Here is a 20,411-nt window from a genome sequence, read left to right as displayed (position 1 = left end):
AATAGGCTTCGCAAAAGGATTGAACTTTGTCCTAATAGACAGGAAGGTGGACCCGGAAGGGCGCTTTCTTTTTCTAAAGATCAGAAGTGGTAATAAGACCCTGACCCTAGCCAATGTGTATTGCCCTAACCAAGGTGCGACTAAATATCTAGCCCAGGTACTAAACAGGTTGATGGAATTCAGAGAGGGGGAGATAATACTAGCTGGAGATTTCAACTTTGGCTTGGACCCATCCTTAGATAGTTCCTCAAATGCACGGGGGACGAGTAAGAGTCTCTTGAGAAAAATCGGGAAAAAGCTACACGATTGTCAATAGATTGATGTATGGAGGGTACAACATGCAAAGATTAGAGATTATACCTTTTTCTCCCCCGTGCATGGGACCTACTCGCGATTAGACTATCTGATGGTGGATCATAGCCTGCTGGATGTAGTGGAAGAGACTGGGATCGGGATCAGAACACTGTCAGATCACGCCCCGGTCACGATGAAAATGACACTAAAAGGAGTCAACAAACCCCCATTTACATGGCGCTTAAACGAAAACTTACTTAGAGACATTAAGATTGTTGAAAAGATTCAGGAAAAAATAGATTCGTTTTTCCAAATAAACGACACGGGTGAGATTTTAGCGGCTACTGTATGGGAAGCTTTTAAGGCTTATATAAGAGGGGTTTTGATTTATGTTGGGGCAGGATTGAAAAAAGAAAGGATAAAAAAAAAGGAAACACTTATGGCAGAAATATTCAAGTTAGAGCAAACCCACAAAGCCCATAGAGGAACAGACAGGACACCACTGCAGCAGTTGACCATTAAGCGAGACGAATTAAGAGATTTAATGGAGGAAGAGACGAACCATTGTATGAATAGATACCAGAGAGAGAAATTTAGATGGGGAAACAAAGTAGGTAAACACCTGTCAAAAACTCTGCAGAAAAAACGAGACTCAAACTTCATCGATAGGATTCAAAACAAAAAAGGGGTCATGAGGTTCTCATCGAGAGAAATTGGTGAAGAATTTAGACAATATTTTTCATCTTTATACTCGATCGATACAAAAAGATGTAGCAGAGGGGAAAAAGACAAGGTGGAGGACTTTTTAAAAGAGGCGGGGCTTAATAAACTGACCGAAAAGGACTCAAAAGAACTTGACAACCCCATAACGGAAGAAGAAATCCGTCTGGCCCTAAAATCTACTCCTACCGGGAGGAGTCCCGGTCCAGATGGCTTCACGTCCGGATTCTTTAAAACATTTGGGGTCTCACTGGTTCCAAGACTTTGTCGTCTTCGGAACGAGCTTGGGACACAGGGAGAGTTGGGTGACGGCGCGCTGCTGGCTGCGGTAACCTTGATTCCTAAGGAGGGCAAGGATCGCACCCTATGTTCAAGTTATAGGCCCATAGCGTTAATTAACGCAGACATCAAATTATACGCGAAGGTCCTTGCAATACGGTTCAAGGAGAGAATGGCGTACCTGGTCCATCCTGACCAGGTGGGTTTTGTCCCAGGGAGAGAGGCTAGGGACAATGGGGTGCGTTCCTTGCTTATCTCAGAGGCTATCAAGAGTAGCGGAACCCCAGGTCTATTTCTGTCCATAGACGCCGAGAAGGCTTTTGACAGAGTAGACTGGGGTTTCATGATTAAAACACTTGAAATAATGGTAGTGGGAGAAAAAATGATAAAATGGATTAAAATCTTATACAATCACCCCTCAGCCTTTGTAAAAGTCAACAATGTGGCCTCAGCGCAGATTGAAATGAAGAATGGGACCAGGCAAGGTTGCCCGCTCTCCCCCCTCCTATTCGTTTTAACTCTAGAGCCCCTGTTAGTGGCCATACGGAAAAATCCGGACATCAAAGGTTGCATAGTGGGGGAGGAGGAACACAAATTGGCCGCCTACGTGGACGACGTACTCCTCTACATTATGAACCTGAGGATCTCGATCCCCAATATATTGGCCATAGTGAAGAAGTATGGAGAGCTCTCAAATTATAAAATTAATCTGGGGAAATCTGAAGCGCTAAATATCAACATTAACAGGAAAGAAGAGGAGTGGATTAGGGAGAATTTCCAATGCCCAGTGAAAGATAATATCCAATATTTAGGGGTTAAATTATCAAATTCAGTTAAGAAGATATATATATTAAATTATTTACCACTATTGGATGAAATTCGAGCAGAAACAAAAAGGATGGAGCATCGCCCGATCTCTTGGATTGGGCGTATCATTTCAATTAAAATGGTGGTGGCCCCAAAGATATTCTACAAAATGCTGATGCTTCCAATCCCGTTGCCCCAAATATACTTAAAAAAATTAACACAAATAATCAATGGGTTTGTGTGGAACCATAAGAAATCAAGGGTAGCACATAAGGAGTTATGTAGAGAAAAAGCACAGGGGGGGGGGCTGGCTTTGCCAGACTTTAAAAAATATTGTAACGCAATAGCACGAGCTGTAGATTGGGTTAAAGGGGGGTATAACAAAAGATGGGATTAAGTAGGGCACGTTTAAAAATTCTGTTATGGAATCCGCCACGGTTTAGAAAATTAGGACCAGAAACACATATTATCACACAACACACTTTTAATAGGTGGGATTTGATGCACACAAATAATAGTTGGGAATATAATTCACCACTGATTTATTTAAAAAATAACAAGATGTTTCCCCGGGTATGGAGGAAGTAGGAGGAAACTGGATCACAAACAATGAAACACAACTAAAAGATATCATGAAGAAAGGAAAAATTTGCACTTTTCAGCACTTAGACACACAGAGAAATTATATGAGAATAAATGATTGGCAGTATATTCAGCTCTCTCACTTTGTAGAAAGTCTGCCAGGGCGCGTTAGAGAGGAAAAAGACTTTAGACCAATAGAGAAAATATTCTGCAGCAAGAAGTCTGGGGGATATATCTCTAGGATATATATGGGGTCGACCCTAGAGGAAAACGTAGTGGGAAATGTTCTGAAGGCAACACACAGCTCGGCATTGGATATAAAAATGACAGAAACAAACTATAAGTGTCTAACTAGATGGTATGCTACTCCAGAGATAATTAGCAAATTCCAACCAGATAAATCTCCGAATTGTTGGAGAGGGTGTAAGGCATTGGGGACCATGGCACATCTGTGGTGGAGCTGTCCGGTTGTTAAAAAATATTGGCTGGAGGTGTTACAAATAATAGAGGAGATTACTGGTAAAATAATCCCGTACGACCCATGGATATGCTTGTTTCACAGCTCAGAAGGTGGAAACCGAGAATATAATAGGTTCATTACCCCTGTGCTGTTGAACGCAGCAAAAAGTGAAATCCCTAAAAAATGGTAGAAGGTCGAAGGCCCTAAGATCAAGGATTGGTTGCTAAGAGTGCAGGAAACATATAACTTAGAGAGAAGGGAGAGAGATCCGTCAAATGTGGAGTATGAGATAGGGGGAGGTAGATGGGTTGGTTGGGTGTCTTTTAAGGAATCTGTGAGGTATGTGGAGAAGAGGCTGAGCTAATGTTGACACCAAGGGGGTAGGAGGGCGAAAGTACCTGGCTGGATAGAATCTGCGGGGGGGGGGGGGGGGGTTGGGGGGGTGATGGATGGGGGGGCGGGGGGGGGTTTATGGGTTACAAGGGAAAGTATTATTGTAGAGGATGTGAAGGCTATTTTTGTATTTGTTTTCTTTTGTATGAATATAAATAATATAAATAAAGATTTAAAAAAAAAATGAAAGGAACAGTTTAAAAATAAGATAAAAAAGCCAAAAAATAATAAAGAAAAAAAAAAAAAAGCACCCCTGCCCCCCCCCCCCTGCTCTCGCGCAAAGGCGAAAGTAAGCGTCAGTCTGGCGTCAAATGTAAACAGCAATTGCACCAAGCATGTGAGGTATCACCACGAAGGTCAGATCGAGGGCAGTAATTTTAGCAGTAGACCTCCTCTGTAAATCTAAAGTGGTAACCTGTAAAGGCTTTTAAAAATGTATTAATTTGTTGCCACTGCACGTTTGTGCGCAATTTTAAAGCATGTCGTGTTTGGTATCCATGTACTCAGCCTAAGATCATCTTTTTTATTTCATCAAACATTTGGGCAATATAGTGTGTTTTAGTGCATTAAAATTTAAAAAACTGTGTTTTTTCCCAAAAAAATGCGTTTGAAAAATCGCTGCGCAAATACTGTGTGAAAAAAAATGAAACACCCACCATTTTAATCTGTAGGGCCTTTGCTTTAAAAAATATATAATGTTTGGGGGTTCAAAGTAATTTTCTTGCAAAAAATAAAAATTTTTTCATGTAAACAAAAAGTGTCAGAAAGGGCTTTGTCTTCAAGTGGTTAGAAGAGTGGGTGATGTATGACATAAGCTTCTAAATGTCGTGCATAAAATGCCAGGACAATTCAAACCCCCACCAAATGACCCCATTTTGGAAAGTAGACACCCCAAGCTATTTGCTGAAAGGCATGTCGAGTCCATGGAATATTTTATATTGTGACACAAGTTGCGGGAAAAAGACAATTTTTTTTTTTTCACAAAGTTGTCACTAAATGATATATTGCTCAAACATGCCATGGGAATATGTGCAATTACACCGCAAAATACATTCTGTTGCTTCTCCTGAGTACGGAGATACCACATGTGTAAGACTTTTTGGGAGCCTAGCCACGTACGGGACCCCGAAAACCAAGCACCGCCTTCAGGCTATCTAAGGGTTTACATTTTTGATTTTTTACTATTCACTGCCTATCACAGTTTCGGAGGCCATGGAATGCCCAGATGGCACCCCCCCCCCCCCCAAATGACCCCATTTTGGAAAGTAGACACCCCAAGTTATTTGCTGAGAGGTATAGTGAGTATTTTGCAGACCTCACTTTTTGTCACAAAGTTTTGAAAATTGAAAAAAGAAAAAAATAATACATTTTTCTTGTCTTTCTTCATTTTCACAAACAATTTAGAGCTGCAAAATACTCACCATGCCTCTCAGCAAATAGCTTGGGGTGTCTACTTTCCAAAATGGGGGGGGGGGTTGTGCTATCTTGGCATTTTATGGCCTTCAAAACCGTGATAGGTAGTGAGGAGTGAAATCAAAAATTTACGCCCTTAGAAATCCTGAAGGAGGTGATTGGTTCTCAGGGCCCCGTATGGAGCTAGGCTCCCAAAAAGTCCCACACATGTGATATCCCCGTACTCAGGAGAAGCAGCAGAATGTATTTTGGGGTGTAATTCCACATATGCCCATGGCATGTTTGAGCAATATATCATTTAGTGACAACTTGTTGCAAAAAAAAAAAAAAGTTTGTCACTTTCCCGCAACGTGTGGCAAAATATAAAATATTCCATGGACTCAACATGCCTCTCAGCAGATAGCTTGGCATGTCTACTTTCCAAAATGGGGTAATTTGGGGGGGGGTTTGTGCCATCTGGGCATTTTATGGCCTTCAAAACTGTGATAGGTAGTGAGGAGTGAAATCAAAAATTTACGCCCTTAGAAATCCTGAAGGCGGTGCTTGGTTTTCGGGGCCCCGTACGCGGCTAGGTTCCCAAAAAGTCCCACACTTGTGGTATCCCGTACTCAGAAGAATCAGCAGAATGTATTTTGGGGTGCAATTCCACATATGCCCATGGCCTGTGTGAGCAATATATCATTTAGTGACAACTTTTTGTAAATTTTTTTTATCATTATTCAATCACTTGGGATAAAAAAATTTAATATTTAATGGGCTCAACATGACTCTCAGCAATTTCTTTGGGTTGTCTACTTTCCAAAATGGGGTCATTTGGGAAGGTTTTGTACTGCCCTGCCATTTTAGCACCTCAAGAAATGACATAGGCAGTCAAACTAAAAGCTGTGTAAATTCCAGAAAATGTACCCTAGTTTGTAGACGCTATAACTTTTGAGCAAACCAATAAATATACGCTATATATGACCCCGCAATTAGCAGTTAAAGCGACGCAGTGCCAAATTGTAAAAAGTGCTCTGATCAGGAAGGGGTTAAATCCTTCCGGGGCTGAAGTGGTTAATCATATTTATACTAAATGATTATAATTTGTACCAATTACTGGGGATCCCTAAACAGTATAGACATATGTTCATATCCCCAAAATATAGATAAATACTCATACAAGAAAACATATTCCTTCTTTTAACATTAAAAGTTTAGAACACATTTTCTGTCCTCAGACACACCCAGTGGCTGAAGATGAAATCACCTAAGATTTTTCAGGTAAATCATTAGAATTCCCCAACCAATGGAGAATAAACCAAACCTTCTGGGCTGAGCTTATGATCATTTTATGAGCTTATTGTCCCAAAATGGTATAAAGGTTGTGAGGGACATAGAGAAGGGATCAAAGACCCACACCCACAAGATACACCCCTAGACGATCAAGAAGTCAGCTGATATTTTGACCACTCCCCATCTTGCTGGACCTTGTGACTGGAACCACGTGATGCACTGAGAGATTGGCAGACATCTTCATCTTTTAAGCTGTTGGTAAGATACAGATCATAAAATCCTACTTATCTTTCCTCTCAAAAATTGTAGGGATACTTATAGTTTATGTATTGACATTAATTGATTGTCTAGACCGTGTATTATTGTAGCCGTGTTTAGGGGAATTCAGACAAACTTGTTGACATCCATTTAAATTTCTGTGGTTCCAGGGAGAGTTCCATTGTCCATTTAATTTTAACAGCTCTGTTGGTTTAATATTTATTTTAAATTCACAATATTTTTCTGCTGACTCTGTGAGACATACTTTGGATTCCTTACGGCCGGAGAAATTCAGAGGACTGTTTCCCTGAGCGACAAGGGATATTGTGTTTTTGAATATAAAGCGCGATTACCGCACATATTTTTCCAACAGACCAATTTGGGCTTCCCTGAGTAAATTGTGATATTTAGAGATATCGTTTCATTGCTGTGTTGATGTTTTGATAATGTATGTGTGAAATGTCAATCACCAGAAAATCTAGTGCTGTATGAAATTGTATTAATATACTTGTTAATTAATAAAGTCCAATTATTTATGTATTAATTTTGTTGGGAGATATTTATACCTTGGTAAGAAAACCTCATAAATTAACGAACTCAGGAAAGGATAGTGGTATGCACTAATTTACCGTAAGGTTGGAAGCACTGAAAAATAAAACACTGAAATCCTAATTAAGATTCCATACCATACACACAACAGTACTTGACATACATTTTAGGGTCCTTGCACTGTATTGACGTATGAATGCCGATTTTACTGGCAGAAAGTCACATGCTAATATGTAGAGGCATTAAAGTGGAACTTTAGTCAGAAAATTAAGTCCTGCTAGATCACTTCAGACTGTCCCCTTTTGCAGGTATAGCTATGGAAAACATTAAAAATAAGTGTGTGTACTGTTAAAATCCAGTAATACACTGTCTCACCCTGCTCTGCACATACTTAGTTTCCCCTCTATTTTTAGGCACCGACAAATTTGTAGAGGCCGATCTACTGATAGCCTTAAAGCAGAATTAAACCCTCCTGTCCTCTACAGCCAAGGAAGCTGCTGCTGATTGATCTTCAAGTGCCATGGATCTGCACATGTGATCAGTTATGACACCAGTCATTTGATGGTTTGACAGTTTGATTGCAGAGACAAGCAAATGTGACAGTTAGACCCCTTTCACACTGGGGCATTTTTCAGGCGCTTTATCTTTAAAAAAAGCACCTGTAAAGCGCCTGAAAGACGCCTCATCTGCAATACCAATGTGAAAGCCCGAGTGCTTTTACACTGAGACCCCTTTCACACTGGGGCGTTTTTCAGGCGCTTTAGCATTAAAAAAAGTGCCTGAAAGAAACCTTATCTGCAATCCCTATGTGAAAGCCCAAGTGCTTTCACACTGGGGCGCTGCGCTGGCAGGGCGTAAAAAAAAGTCCTGCAAGCAGCTTCTTTGCAGCGCTTTCATGTTTTTGCCACCGGGCTGGGTGTGCCGATGGCCCGAGCCCTTTCACACTGCCAGCGCCCGAAAAACGCCCCAGTGTGAAAGGGGTCTTAAGCGGCGCTTTACCAGCGTTTTTCGGGCGCTGGCAGTGTGAAAGGGCTCAGGCTTTCACATTGGGATTGCAGATGAGGCTTCTTTCAGGCGCTTTACAGGCGCTTTTTTAAACGTAAAGTTCCACTATGATTTACTGCTGTTCAGGGAATCTGGGCTTCAGCAAAATGACAGGTTCCAGCAAAAAGAAACAGGAGCAATGCTGGAGGCAATTTACAGCACACACTAATTTTGGTAGCATAATTGTTAATGTGCAATGTAAGTTTCTTGCTAAATAGCATTTTTTTAACAAATTGTTATAGGCAAAGTTCCGCTATAAATATTTTTATGGATATAATTTACTGTTCATATTGGTATTGATTACCTACAGTATCTCACAGTGAGTACACCCCTCACATTTTTGTAAATATTTTATTCTATCTTTTCATGTGACAGTACTGAAGAAATGACACTTTGCTACAATTAAAGTAGTGAGTGTACAGCTTGTATAACAGTGTAAATTTGCTGTCCCCTCAAAATAATTTAACACACAGCCATTAATGTCTAAACCGCTGGCAACAAAAGTGAGTACACCCCTAAGTGAAAATGTCCAAATTGGGCCCAATTAGCCATTTTCCCTACATGTGACTCATTAGTGTTACAAGGTCTTATGTGTGAATGGGGAGCAAGTATGTTAAATTCGGTGTTATCGCTCTCACTCATACTCGTCACTGGAAGTTCAACATGGCACCTCATGGCAAAGAACTCTCTGAGGATCTGAAAAAAGAATTGTTGCTCTACATAAAGATGGCCTAGGACAGTGATGGCTAACCTTAGCATCCCAGATGTTTTGGAACTACATTTCCCATGATGCTCAACTACACCGCAGAGTGCATGAGCATCATGGGAAATGTAGTTCCAAAACATCTGGGGTGCCAAGGTTCGCCATCACTGGCCTAGGCTATAGGAGGATTGCCAAGACCCTGAAACTGAGCTGCAGCACGGTATCCAAGACCATACAGCGGTTTAACAGGACAGGTTCCACTCAGAACAGGCCTCGCCATGGTCGACCAAAGCGATGAGTGCACATGCTCAGCGTCATATACAGAGGTTGTATTTGGGAAATAGACGTATGAGTGCTGCCAGCATTGCTGCAGAGGTTGAAGGGGTGGGAGGTCAGCCTGTCAGTGCTCAGACCATATGCGGCACACTAGATCAAATTGGTCTGCATGGCTGTCGTCCCAGATGGAAGCCTCTTCTAAAGATAAATGAACAAGAAAGCCTGCAAACAGTTTGCTGAAGACAAGCAGACTAAGGACATGGATTACTGGAACCATGTCCTGTGGTTTGATGAGACCAAGATAAACTTATTTGGTTCAGATGGTGTCAAGCGTGTGTGGAGTACAAAGACAAGTGTGTCTTGCCTACAATCAAGCATGGTGGTGGGAGTGTCATGGTCTGGGGCTGCATGAGTGCTGCCGGCACTGGGGAGCTACAGTTTATTGAGGGAACCATGAATGCCAACATACTGAAGCAGAGCATGATCCCCTACCTTCGGAGACTGGGCCGCAGGGCAGTATTCTAACATGATAACGACCCCAAACACACCTCCAAGATGACCACTGCCTTGCTAAAGAAGCTGAGGGTAAAGGTGATGGACTGGCCAAGCATGTCTCCAGACCTAAACCCTATTGAGCATCTGTGGGGCATCCTTAAACCGAAGGTGGAGAAGGGCAAGATCTCCAACATCCACCAGATCCGTGATGTCGCCATGGAGGAGTGGAAGAGAACTCCAGCGGCAACCTGTGAAGCTCTGGTCAACTCCATGCCCAAGAGGGTTAAGGCAGTGCTGGAAAATAATGGTGGCCACACAAAATATTGACACTTTGGGCCCAATTTGGACATTTTCACTTAGGGGTGTACTCACTTTTGTTGCCAGCGGTTTAGACATTAATGACTGTGTGTTGAGTTATTTTGAGGGGACAGCAAATTTACACTCATACAAGCTGTACACTCACTACTTTACATTGTAGCAAAATGTAATTTCTTCAGTGTTGTCACATGAAAAAATAGAATAAAATATTTACAAAAATGTGAGGGGTGTACTCACTTTTGTGAGATACTGTATACTGGGAGTGCGACATACCCAATAAAGATAAAGATAAGGTTCATTTTTATTTGTGATGCTGTACATGAATATGGTATAATTTTATTTTCATTCACTAATGTAAATTTTTTTTTTGTGTACAATAATAAAATGAGGTGTTTTTATTAAACGTTTGTGCGGGTGCCTTAAAGTGTTGCTAAACCCAAGACCCTGTATTCACTATATCTGGCCTTCCACAATACACAGAACATTGAAATGCAATAGTTTTAGTAAATATAAACTGCTAAGTACCTTTTTTCATCAGCAGTTAGAGCAGTCTTGTGACTTCAGTCAGTGTCTGGTTAAAGCTTGTAGGAAGAGTCTTCATTCTGCTCTGACTGTCCTATAGGTCTGCAGGACCCCTGACCCTCTGTCTGGACAGTGCTGATTGGCCCTGTACTGATCACATGCACTCTCCCAAAAAAAAAAAAACTATCTAGCAATACACACCAAACTGAGCATGTGCAGCTTGTTCCCTAGCCTCTGTTCTATCAGCAGATAGATTGGTGTCTGTGGAAGAATGGGAGGAAGAGCAACCGGATAAAACAGCTTTTTTACACAATGCAGAGGATTAACCCCTTAGGTTCCACAATGAGTATAACAAGCATGCTTTACTTCATCTACAAACTGATTTTACTGTTGTGGGTTTATTAGCACCAAGTGCTCATTCACAACACAAAAAAGTCCTCCAGATCCATTCAGGATGCTTTTCTGCCTGCACATTTTTTTAACGTTTTTTTGATGCGTTTCGATGCATTCCAGTTTAGCATGTTACACTTTTTTTTTCTGGAACTGAAAAGCACTGGAACATACTGTGCTGGAGTGAACTATGCCACTGAACCCCATATAACCTACTTTCCATGCTTTTTTGATGCAGAAAAAAAGCACTACACTGTGGTGTGAACGGGCCCTTAAAATCCATTGGGTGTTTGTGCTTGTTTGTACTTGTGACAAGTAACACAGATTTTTTTTTTTTTTAAGGATCTAAATGTGACACTAGATATTTTCTCCCCTTTGTGTACAGGTTCAACGAAAGCAACGGGCTGCATTCAGATCAATAAAAAAAAAAAAAAAAAAAGCCAAAACACCTATAATGGTGGTGTTTTTTGGCACCTGCGTACAAGAGACCTTAAAGACACATTTTAACTTACTGCTGTCTGAGTGCATATGCCAGTTTGGCTGTTATTTGAATAAATGTTATGAGCACTTTAGAGCAGGTGTTAAAGAATTAAATTTCATACTGACCTGAAGCAAGAACTCGCATTGTTTTAGAAACTCCACCCCAAGGAGCACCAAGAGCCACAAAAGAATGAATGTATTTTTCCTTCCAGTTTTGGGTCTGGTGGTTGAGGAAATAAAGTGTATACAGGTTTCCCATGCTGTGTGCAATGAGTGCCACAGGGCTCTTGTAGGTTTCAAACATAGTTTCTATGAGCTTCTGTAAAGCTTCAAAGTATTCGGTGTTTTCATCTGAATAACAGAAAATATAATTAATTTATCAGTACTTGGATTCATTCTTTAACCTGCTCTCTCCCTTACTTTCTATTGTTCCCTTTTTATGAACACAGTGGATACAACAGCTATACTGTTGAATTTTCCTGTCCACCACTGCATCTCTCTTTAGTCATGACTTGCTGAATATTGAACCAGAACATACTGTTTTCTCTTCATCGTAATACTTTTTACAGAGCTCTCAGAAATGCTACTTATCACTTTTCTGTGGGTTGAACTGGATAGACTTGTGTCTTGCTTCAACTAGATTAACTATGTAATCACAATTTTAATGTAAGCAAGTCTGTTGGGATTTTGTCAAATAACATTTAAGAACTCTGCATTACAGTAAAATGGGGTTATAGCTATGCAGTAGAAATGCACTGCCTTTTAGCAGGTGCAGGATAGTGCCATTAATTATTGGTATTTGGTGCAGCATGTTTTTGGAAAAGAGTCATGAACTTCTATTACAAGTTTCTTGCGCATAAGTCAGCTCATTAATATTAATCGGCTACTCTACATGCAGGACCATTTTTAAGGCAGGGCAAAAGGGGCAGCTGCCCTGGGCGCCATCATTGTTGTGGGGCCCAAAGCAGCTGCCTCATACTTACCAACTATCTCAGTTTACATTTCCTCATCTCTTGAAATTTTAGTCCTCTGCTGTGTCCTGATGTCTCAGTGTAAAGTTCTGTTGCTGCTACCCAGCTCTGCCCTTTTGCCATGTACAGATGACTCAGCTGCAGACCCTGTGTTTACATGTAAATAACCTGCATTGATATGTAAATAGCAGCTGCATTAATATGTAATATGTACAGACCGCCGCATTGATATGTAAATAGAAGCGGCATTCATATGTATATCATGTCCCCCTGAGGTCATATCTTCCATCACTTCTTTTTTTTTTTAAATAAATTTTATTGAAAGATGTATCATACAGAATATAACATTGATAGTATTAGTAATTTTTGTACAAAACGGCATTTATGCCGAAAGTAGTAGAATACATAACAATAACAAAGAGCCAAATACATAGTGGAAATGGGGCTACTTGACTTGTGGAGATTGCGAAATCCAACCAGTAGACAATTTTCATGTTTTTCAAGTTCATAGAATACCTTATCTAGAATAGATTTGGCACTGGGGTCTCATTCCCTATTGCCATATCTTAGTGAAATCAAATATAAGGCCAGAGGTATATCCGACCATTCACCCTTGATATTATCCTTTTTATTCAGGACTAATGTGGGGGATAGATTGTGGAAGGTGAATCCTTACTGGATTTCACTCTTTCCTCCAGATGAAATCAAATTAGAGCTCACTACATTTCAGCAGATGAATAAACCCACTGTATCGTCCTTAATATATTGGGACGCACAGAAAGCTTACCTTAGAGGCCTTCTTATCTCACAAATTAAAAAAAAAAGAAACAATTTAGAGCTTGGGAGAAAACTCTTGCTGATAGTATGTTGCAGGCTGAAGCATTATATATAACTAATCCTAGTAAAATCACTCACACACAATGGATAAATAGTCAGGAAAAATATGCACAAGTAGCCATAAAGAAAGCAGAGAATAAAAGGTTTTTCCTGCAGCAACCTTATTTTGAGGAGGGAGAAGGAACAGGACGTATATTGGTCTCTATAGTAAAGGCACAGCGATCAACATCCCTTATTACGGAAATTCATACTTCTGAATACGGGAAGACTAACACTACCCTAGAGATCCTAGAAGTGTTTCGGGCTTTCTACCAGAAGTTATACAAAAGTAGGACAAGAGATCACGAGGAGGACATGAAAAAGTTCTTTGAGTCCATTAAATTGCCAAGGTTGACAGATGATGACAGGGAGATATTGGAGGAACCATTAACACTAGATGAATTTAGGGATGCAGCGACCGATTTAGCCAATAACAAATCTCCTGGGTCAGATGGCCTACCAGGAGAAATTTATAAAACATATGGAGATGTATTACTACCTGATCTCCTAATGGTTCTTAATCATGCCTAAGTGGTGGGGTCCCTCCCCCCCTCGATGAAAGAGGCTGTAATCATCTCTATCCTGAAACCAGGCAAAGACCAAACAAAGCCTGATGCATACCGCCCTATCTCCCTGTTGACATCAGACGTTAAACTTTTGGCAAAGATAATGGCAACTAGACTCTCAAAGTATATTGATAAATTAATACACCATGACCAATTAGGTTTTATTCCAAATAGATCAGTAGCCAATAATATTAGACGTTTATTTCTAAATTTACAGGCACCCATAGATAATACTGGAAATAAAGCTATCATGTCGTTGGATGCTTCCAAGGCATTTGATAGTATTGAGTGGAATTATCTATAGGCTTCCCTAAAACATTTTGGAATAGGACCAAAATTCACTAGGTGGATACAACTGTTATATAATTCCCCGAGTGCAAGAGTACAACTTAATGGATCAATTTCATTACCTTTTTTTTTGAAGAGAGGAACAAGACGGGGTCGCCCCCTGTCTCCTCTCCTTTTTGCACTGGCCGTGGAACCCCTGGCGGAGGCTATCCAGGAAAACCCAGACATTGTGGGATTCCAGAGATATGCGGGCGAAGAAAAAAATAGCACTCTTCGCCGATGATGCTAGTCTTTCTAGGGGATACACATAAGCCTTTGTTTAAAGTTATCTCACTTATTGATTATTTTGGTACATTCTCTGGATTCAATATTAACTGGGACAAATCAGTAATAATGCCGATTGATCCGATGGACCCGATGCAATTGGGGTCTCCACACCAGAATCACCAGATAAAGTATGTTACGTCATTTAAATACTTGGGGGTGATAATGACTTCAAATGTTAAGGACTATATAGATAAAAACTTATTGCCTCTTATAGGTAAATTTAGGCAACAAAGTAAAACCTGGAGTAAATTTCCATCAGCTATGATAGGGAGAGCAAACCTGGTGAAGATGGTGTGGCTCCCCCAATTGCTATTTCTACTACATAATTCTCCAGTTTGGCTGACATCAAAATTATTTAGGACATTAGACGCTACATTTAGAGACCTTATTTGGAAACATGGTAAACCAAGAATTAAACTTGAAACCCTCCAACAGGCACAAGATAGAGGTGTAATAGCGGTTCCTAACTCTAGACTGTACTTCTTTGCAGCACAACTTCAACACTGGTGTGGGTGGGAGGAGATAGATGACCAAGACCCTATACAGAATATAATAATGACTCAGTTTAAACCTTTACCATTAGTTCAGCGAATAGTCTCCCACAGATTTTATGAGAAGAGAAAATTTCCAACTTTCCATTTAATCCATAAACTGTGGGAGACAATACGCATTATCACGCAGCATAAGGGATATACAAGACATATGCCAATATGAGAGAATATTTGCTTACCCGAGTTGAATAAAATATCAGAATTTTTAGAATGGAAAAGGGTTGGGATAAATTTTCTTTACCAGCTATTTGAAGGGGATACTTTACTGCCTTTTACTAAATTGAAAGATCGCTTCCAACTATCAAAGGTTAACTTCTACCAGTACCTTCAGATTCGTCATGCTTTACAAAGTCAAGCTTTAACATTTCAACCTCAATATAATCCATCAGAAATCCTATTGAAAGCAACTTCAGTTAGGCCTAGTAAACGAGGACTAATAGGGGATCTATACCACATTTTATTAAATACAGCGAAGGCAGATGGACAGGCTAAGAGTCTTATTCATTGGCAAAAGGATCTGATAGATCTTAATGAAGAAGAATGGACTTGTGCTATGGAGATCCTCCCTGAGGTATCTATTTCACCATCTCAGCAATTGACTCAGCTCTTTATTTTACACAGAACCCACTATACCCCACAAAAATTATTTGCGTGGGGAAAAAATATATCGCCTTTATGTCCACGATGTTTAGTTTCGAATGGCTCCCTTGTTCACATGCTTTGGCGATGTCCCAAACTTTATAGATATTGGGGAAAAGTTTTTATCACTCTAAATACAATTTAGCGAACAGAAATAATAAATACTCCTTAATTATCACTACTGGGAATAATTCCAGATGGAATTTTACCTGTTGATATGCACATAATGTGAACTAGATCTCTCTACCTAGCCCGTAAACTTATCCTACAAAAATGGACAGCTAAGGATCCACCAATCCATAAACAGTGGTGTAATAAAATAAACTATATATTAAAAAAAGAAAGATAAACATATAAACATAGAGGAGTCCCCCAGAAATTTAGTAAAATCTGGCATTACTGGATTGATTTGAGTAATTTGCTGTATGATGGCTTGTGTGGAGGGGTTGGTGGGGGGAGGAGAGGTTGGGGAGGAGGAGATTGATCTTGATCTTGATTTATAACATATTAAGATGATGGGAGTTGAACAAAGTAAAACCAATTGAAAATCAATGTGAGGTCCATGTTTATTGTTGGTGTGTGTGTGGTTACTTATATATGAGTTTTCAATGTCTATTTGTTTGTTTCTTAGTGTGAATATGTGTAAATTATGAAATGAAACGATGGTAAGTTCTTTTTTAAGTTATTAATTTGTAATAAAATATCTTTTTCCTATTTGTATTGAACAAGCATTATAAAAATAAAAAAAGATTTGATATAAAAAAAAATAAATAACAAAGTCATGTAACCTAGGGGTGGCGTAATAAGGCCCCAAATGTGGGGGTAACAACATGCATGTGATAACAGTTCAAGGGTATTAACCTTCTAATTGAAAAAGGGTAACTGGATGGATCTAAGGAGGGGAAGGGTCCCTAAGGTTCCCGAGAGGATACTGTTGGATGATTCCAAGAAGAGGTGTGGGACAGGGAGAGGTGAGTAGAGGAGGGGGGGGGGGGGTGGGGGAGAGAGAGCACCAAGTTCATGCTACGGATGTAGAATGGGAGTAGACGGGTGGGCATGTCTGGACGTGAAGCAGGGAAGACGTGTGGCTGAAAGCTGAAAATCCACAGCCATCCTTGCCAAATCTAACCTGGGGATACTCTATCTCACCAGGATTAGCCTCCAGGCTTTCCCAACTGCCGTCTCAGCCGACTACTTGCGGAGCCTGGCCGGCTCCACCAGTTTTTAGGCCTGTGGCTGGGCCCGCATTGCTTAGGCCTTCGCCATCTTGGAACCAGCGGATCACTCGGAGCCCTCCACTCTCCGCTCCCGTTGGTCCGGGAGCCAACGAACTACATCTGGCACATCAGCTGCTGCTACATCGGAGAGCATTGGGTGGCCGCCTGATAGAGGATTAGATCCTGTGGATACCTGGTCCTGAGCTCCGGTCCCCGCGACTCAACGCCATCTTGCGGCCTGCTGCCCCAGCCCTTTGCATCTCCCTGACACAGTGAGTAATGGGCCTGCTGGCCACTTAAGTGATTCCCCGGAGGTGACTGTGCATTGGTGGGGTTCCGATCCCTGATCCCGTTGGAGAAACTTGGGGCCTACGCGGAGCCATTTTTGCTGGTCCTAGGAAAGTCCACGGCTTCGGCCTACCCTCAGAAGTCGGCGGCCATCTTGCTGCTCCCAATACACCTTATCTCACTGTGCCTGGTGTATATCCCCTTCCACATCAAGTTCTAGTACAACTACACAACTATTAAGTCCTCATACACTGCTACTACAGGGGTCTTTATTGATGCACTTACTAAAGGAATAGCGGCTAATATGAAGATTACCATTTAAATGAGCTCAAGGTCCGTCTGCTCACCGAGACCTCTGAAATGCTACTTTAGCCACATACAGCTTCGGGGGTTAGCCTAAACGTCCATTTCACTTCTTGAGCACCCCATGGGCAAAGTTGGCCAGCAGCAGAAATATTATAAGCCTTTATACGGGTCGTCTCAGGGACCAAATATGGAACACTATGTTATTAGGTCGCAATCTGCGACCTCGAATCACCCCGAAGACCCATTTGCCTCAATGGATCCAGACCTGGGAACGGAGAATGCTTTAACTTCCCCACTTGTCAACACCCAGGGTCCAGACTCTGAACCAACCTCTCCACATGAGATCCTCACTCTCGACATCCTCGACGCTAAGTTGGATGCTAAGTTGCAGCTCCTACTCCAACGAATCACAAGCAATGTCTCAGCGGAGGTGAGTAAATTTGCAGCAGAGCTGAGAGGAGAAATAAACCAAATTGGTTTGGTACAGACACTCTTGAAAATAAATTCGATGAGATGATTAACTATGTACAGGCTATTGAGGAGGAAAACCATAACCTACGTTTTTTAATTTCCCAACTACAAATACAGCAGGAGGACTTGGAAAACAGGGAAAGAAGACAAAATTTGCGCTTCAGGGATATCCCGGAAACAGTGGGGGACCCTGACCTGCGCACCTACCTCCTGGGCCTTTTCAACACTGTGGCCCCCACAGTGGTAGATATAGACTGGCGCCTGGATAGGGCACACCGGTCTCTGGGCCCTAAAACTCCGGCTGGAGCCAGGCCTAGGGATGTCATAGTGAGGTTTCACTTTTTTGAAAGCAAAGAGGCACTATCCTTGGCTACACGCAATAAATCTCAAATTATGTAAAAGGGGCAAAACTGCAGATTTTTAGTGACCTCTCCCCCATCACCCTTACCAAACGTAGAAACCTGCGTCCAATTACCTTACATCTACAACACCACAAGATACCATACTATTGGGGATTTCCCTTTCGCCTTGCTGTTTCCAAAAATGGAGTCCAATATACCTTGCGTGAGCTACAGGAGGGAGAGGCTTTCCTGAAGAATCTTGGCCTGCCTCCTCTGCCGGAAGAAGATTCATTTTCATCTTTGACCCAGGCTCGCCCACCTCCTACCACTCCCAGCCGCATCTGGACCCCCTTGAGGGATAAATCTAAGAAGCATCTTTCTACACCCAAACGTCCACGTATCTCCAAACAACCTCCTTGAACTTTTTAGTATATTTCTCCTTGGTTCCACACTTTTCTGTTTTTTGCGTTTCCAGTTTTCTTTTGTTTTTCTTCTTTTTCTTTTTTAAGATTAAGAGGAAAGGAAACAAAGTTCACTGCTCTGGTCCACGAAAGTGTTATGTCTACCCTGTCTCCTGTTTGGGGTAGAGTTCCTTCCCATCCCATGGGGTCTTACTGTTAATGTTTCACATGTTTCAATTTGGCAGTTGCTCCTGTTTACCTGCTGACTATCTTTTGCCATTATCAACAGGACTCCTACTGTCTGACTTACTATAAATGCTATCGAACTCATAAGTTGAGCAGACGACCTTTCCCATTTCTTCACCCAGAGTCTCCTGATGGAAATTCATGCACGCCCCTACTGGGCCCTGGTCTTTGTCCAGGGCCTCCTGAGACGCACCCGCCTCTCAGGTCTTCAAAAATCTCAGTTTATTTTTCTTTTTTTTTTCTTTTTCAAGTTTGTTAGTACCACTTTCAGGTCCATGTTTATGATTCAGCTTTATGGGTTGGCAAAACATTGTTTTTATGTCTCTAACGCACTGTGGTTCCCTTACAGGGTATACTGGTTAATATTCAGGTACCGAGGAGATATTGTGACCAGTATTGTTTATAAACGGTTAAGCATTTCTCTTTGTGATGTCTATAGTTTGTTGTTCCTCTACCTTACCACTCCCACACAAGCTTACTTGAATAGATTTTATACATGGCTTTAAGAGTTATGTCCTATAATGTCAAGGGTCTGGGCTCCATCCGTAAACGCTGGATGGCCCTGAAGGATTTCAGGGCCTCAGGTGCAGACGTGGTGATTGTCCAGAAGACTCATTTCTGGGCAGGAGGATCATTTAAATTTGCCTCGAAGATTTTCCCCACTTCTTACCTTGCCTCTGACTCCACGGATAAGGCAGGAGTGGTAATTCTGATCAAAAAATCATGCCCAGTTAAGGTTAAAAACTCTCATGCTGATCCTCATGGGAGATTCCTCATTTTGGATTGCGAATGTATGTCTGTTCTTTTCACTCTTGTAAATCTCTATGCTCCGAATACAGGCCAGATCGACTTCCTCAACAAACTTTTTGATGCCCCTCAATACTGTTCGCAACCTTTCATGATCATTGGCGGGGATTTCAATCTGGTTATGTCACCCATTAGAGATAGACCAACTCTCCTTAATAATGTCCCGTCTAAAAAGATTATGTCCCAAGCTTCGGCATTTCGTAAATGTGTTAGATCCCATCAGCTTTTCGACTCATGGAGGATAAAACATCCCTCTACTAAACAGTTTACGTTTTATTCTCCAGCTCATAAAATGTACTCATGCCTTGACCATTTTTTCATCTCAACCCCACTTATCCCATATGTGGTCGAGTCTGACATATCCCCCATTACATGGTCGGATCATGCACCCATTATGCTGGATCTTATGCTTTCTCAGGCCTACACTAGATCATGTCACTGGCGTCTTAATGACCACCTCTTGCAGTCCGAGGTTTCTCATTCTATCCTAGCCAAAAATTTAGAAGAATTCTTTCAGCCTAACATAGGATCAGTGTCCGAATTTTCTATGCTGTGGGAGGCGCACAAGGCCGTGTTCCGTGGAGCGTGCATAGCTGAAGACTCCCGGTTGAAGAGAGATAGAGATAGACTTATAAAGTCCTTACATCCGCTTTGGTAACAGCAGAGCGGAGGCTGCTGTGCGACCCCTCAGTGGCGAAACTGCGTAAGGTCTTGTCCCTTAGGGAATGGATCAAATCAATACAGCTAGGTAGGGCAGCCAGATCTTTACTCTGGATGAAACAGAAGTTTTATGAATACTCTAATAAACCCCATAGAATGTTAGTCAATAAATTACGCCCACGCCCTTTCAACTAGTTTCCT

General features: G+C 41.4%; 1 protein-coding gene across 4 annotated transcripts in view; it reads right to left on the bottom strand.

The window, feature by feature from the left end:
• Positions 1-20,411, bottom strand: part of PLA2G15 (phospholipase A2 group XV) — a 451,295-nt gene that overhangs the window by 130,997 nt on the left and 299,887 nt on the right. For all 4 annotated transcript variants that reach the window (XM_073605038.1, XM_073605040.1, XM_073605037.1 and 1 more), the window contains one exon: positions 11,382-11,606. In XM_073605038.1, coding sequence (XP_073461139.1) covers positions 11,382-11,606 — 225 coding nt within the window. The remainder of the gene's footprint in view (positions 1-11,381; positions 11,607-20,411) is intronic.

This window comes from Aquarana catesbeiana, linkage group LG11, assembly GCF_042186555.1.
Source record: "Aquarana catesbeiana isolate 2022-GZ linkage group LG11, ASM4218655v1, whole genome shotgun sequence".
Classification (NCBI taxonomy): Eukaryota; Metazoa; Chordata; class Amphibia; order Anura; family Ranidae; genus Aquarana; species Aquarana catesbeiana.
Note: the sequence above shows the minus strand (reverse complement) of the source record. Positions and strands in the feature narration are given on the sequence as shown.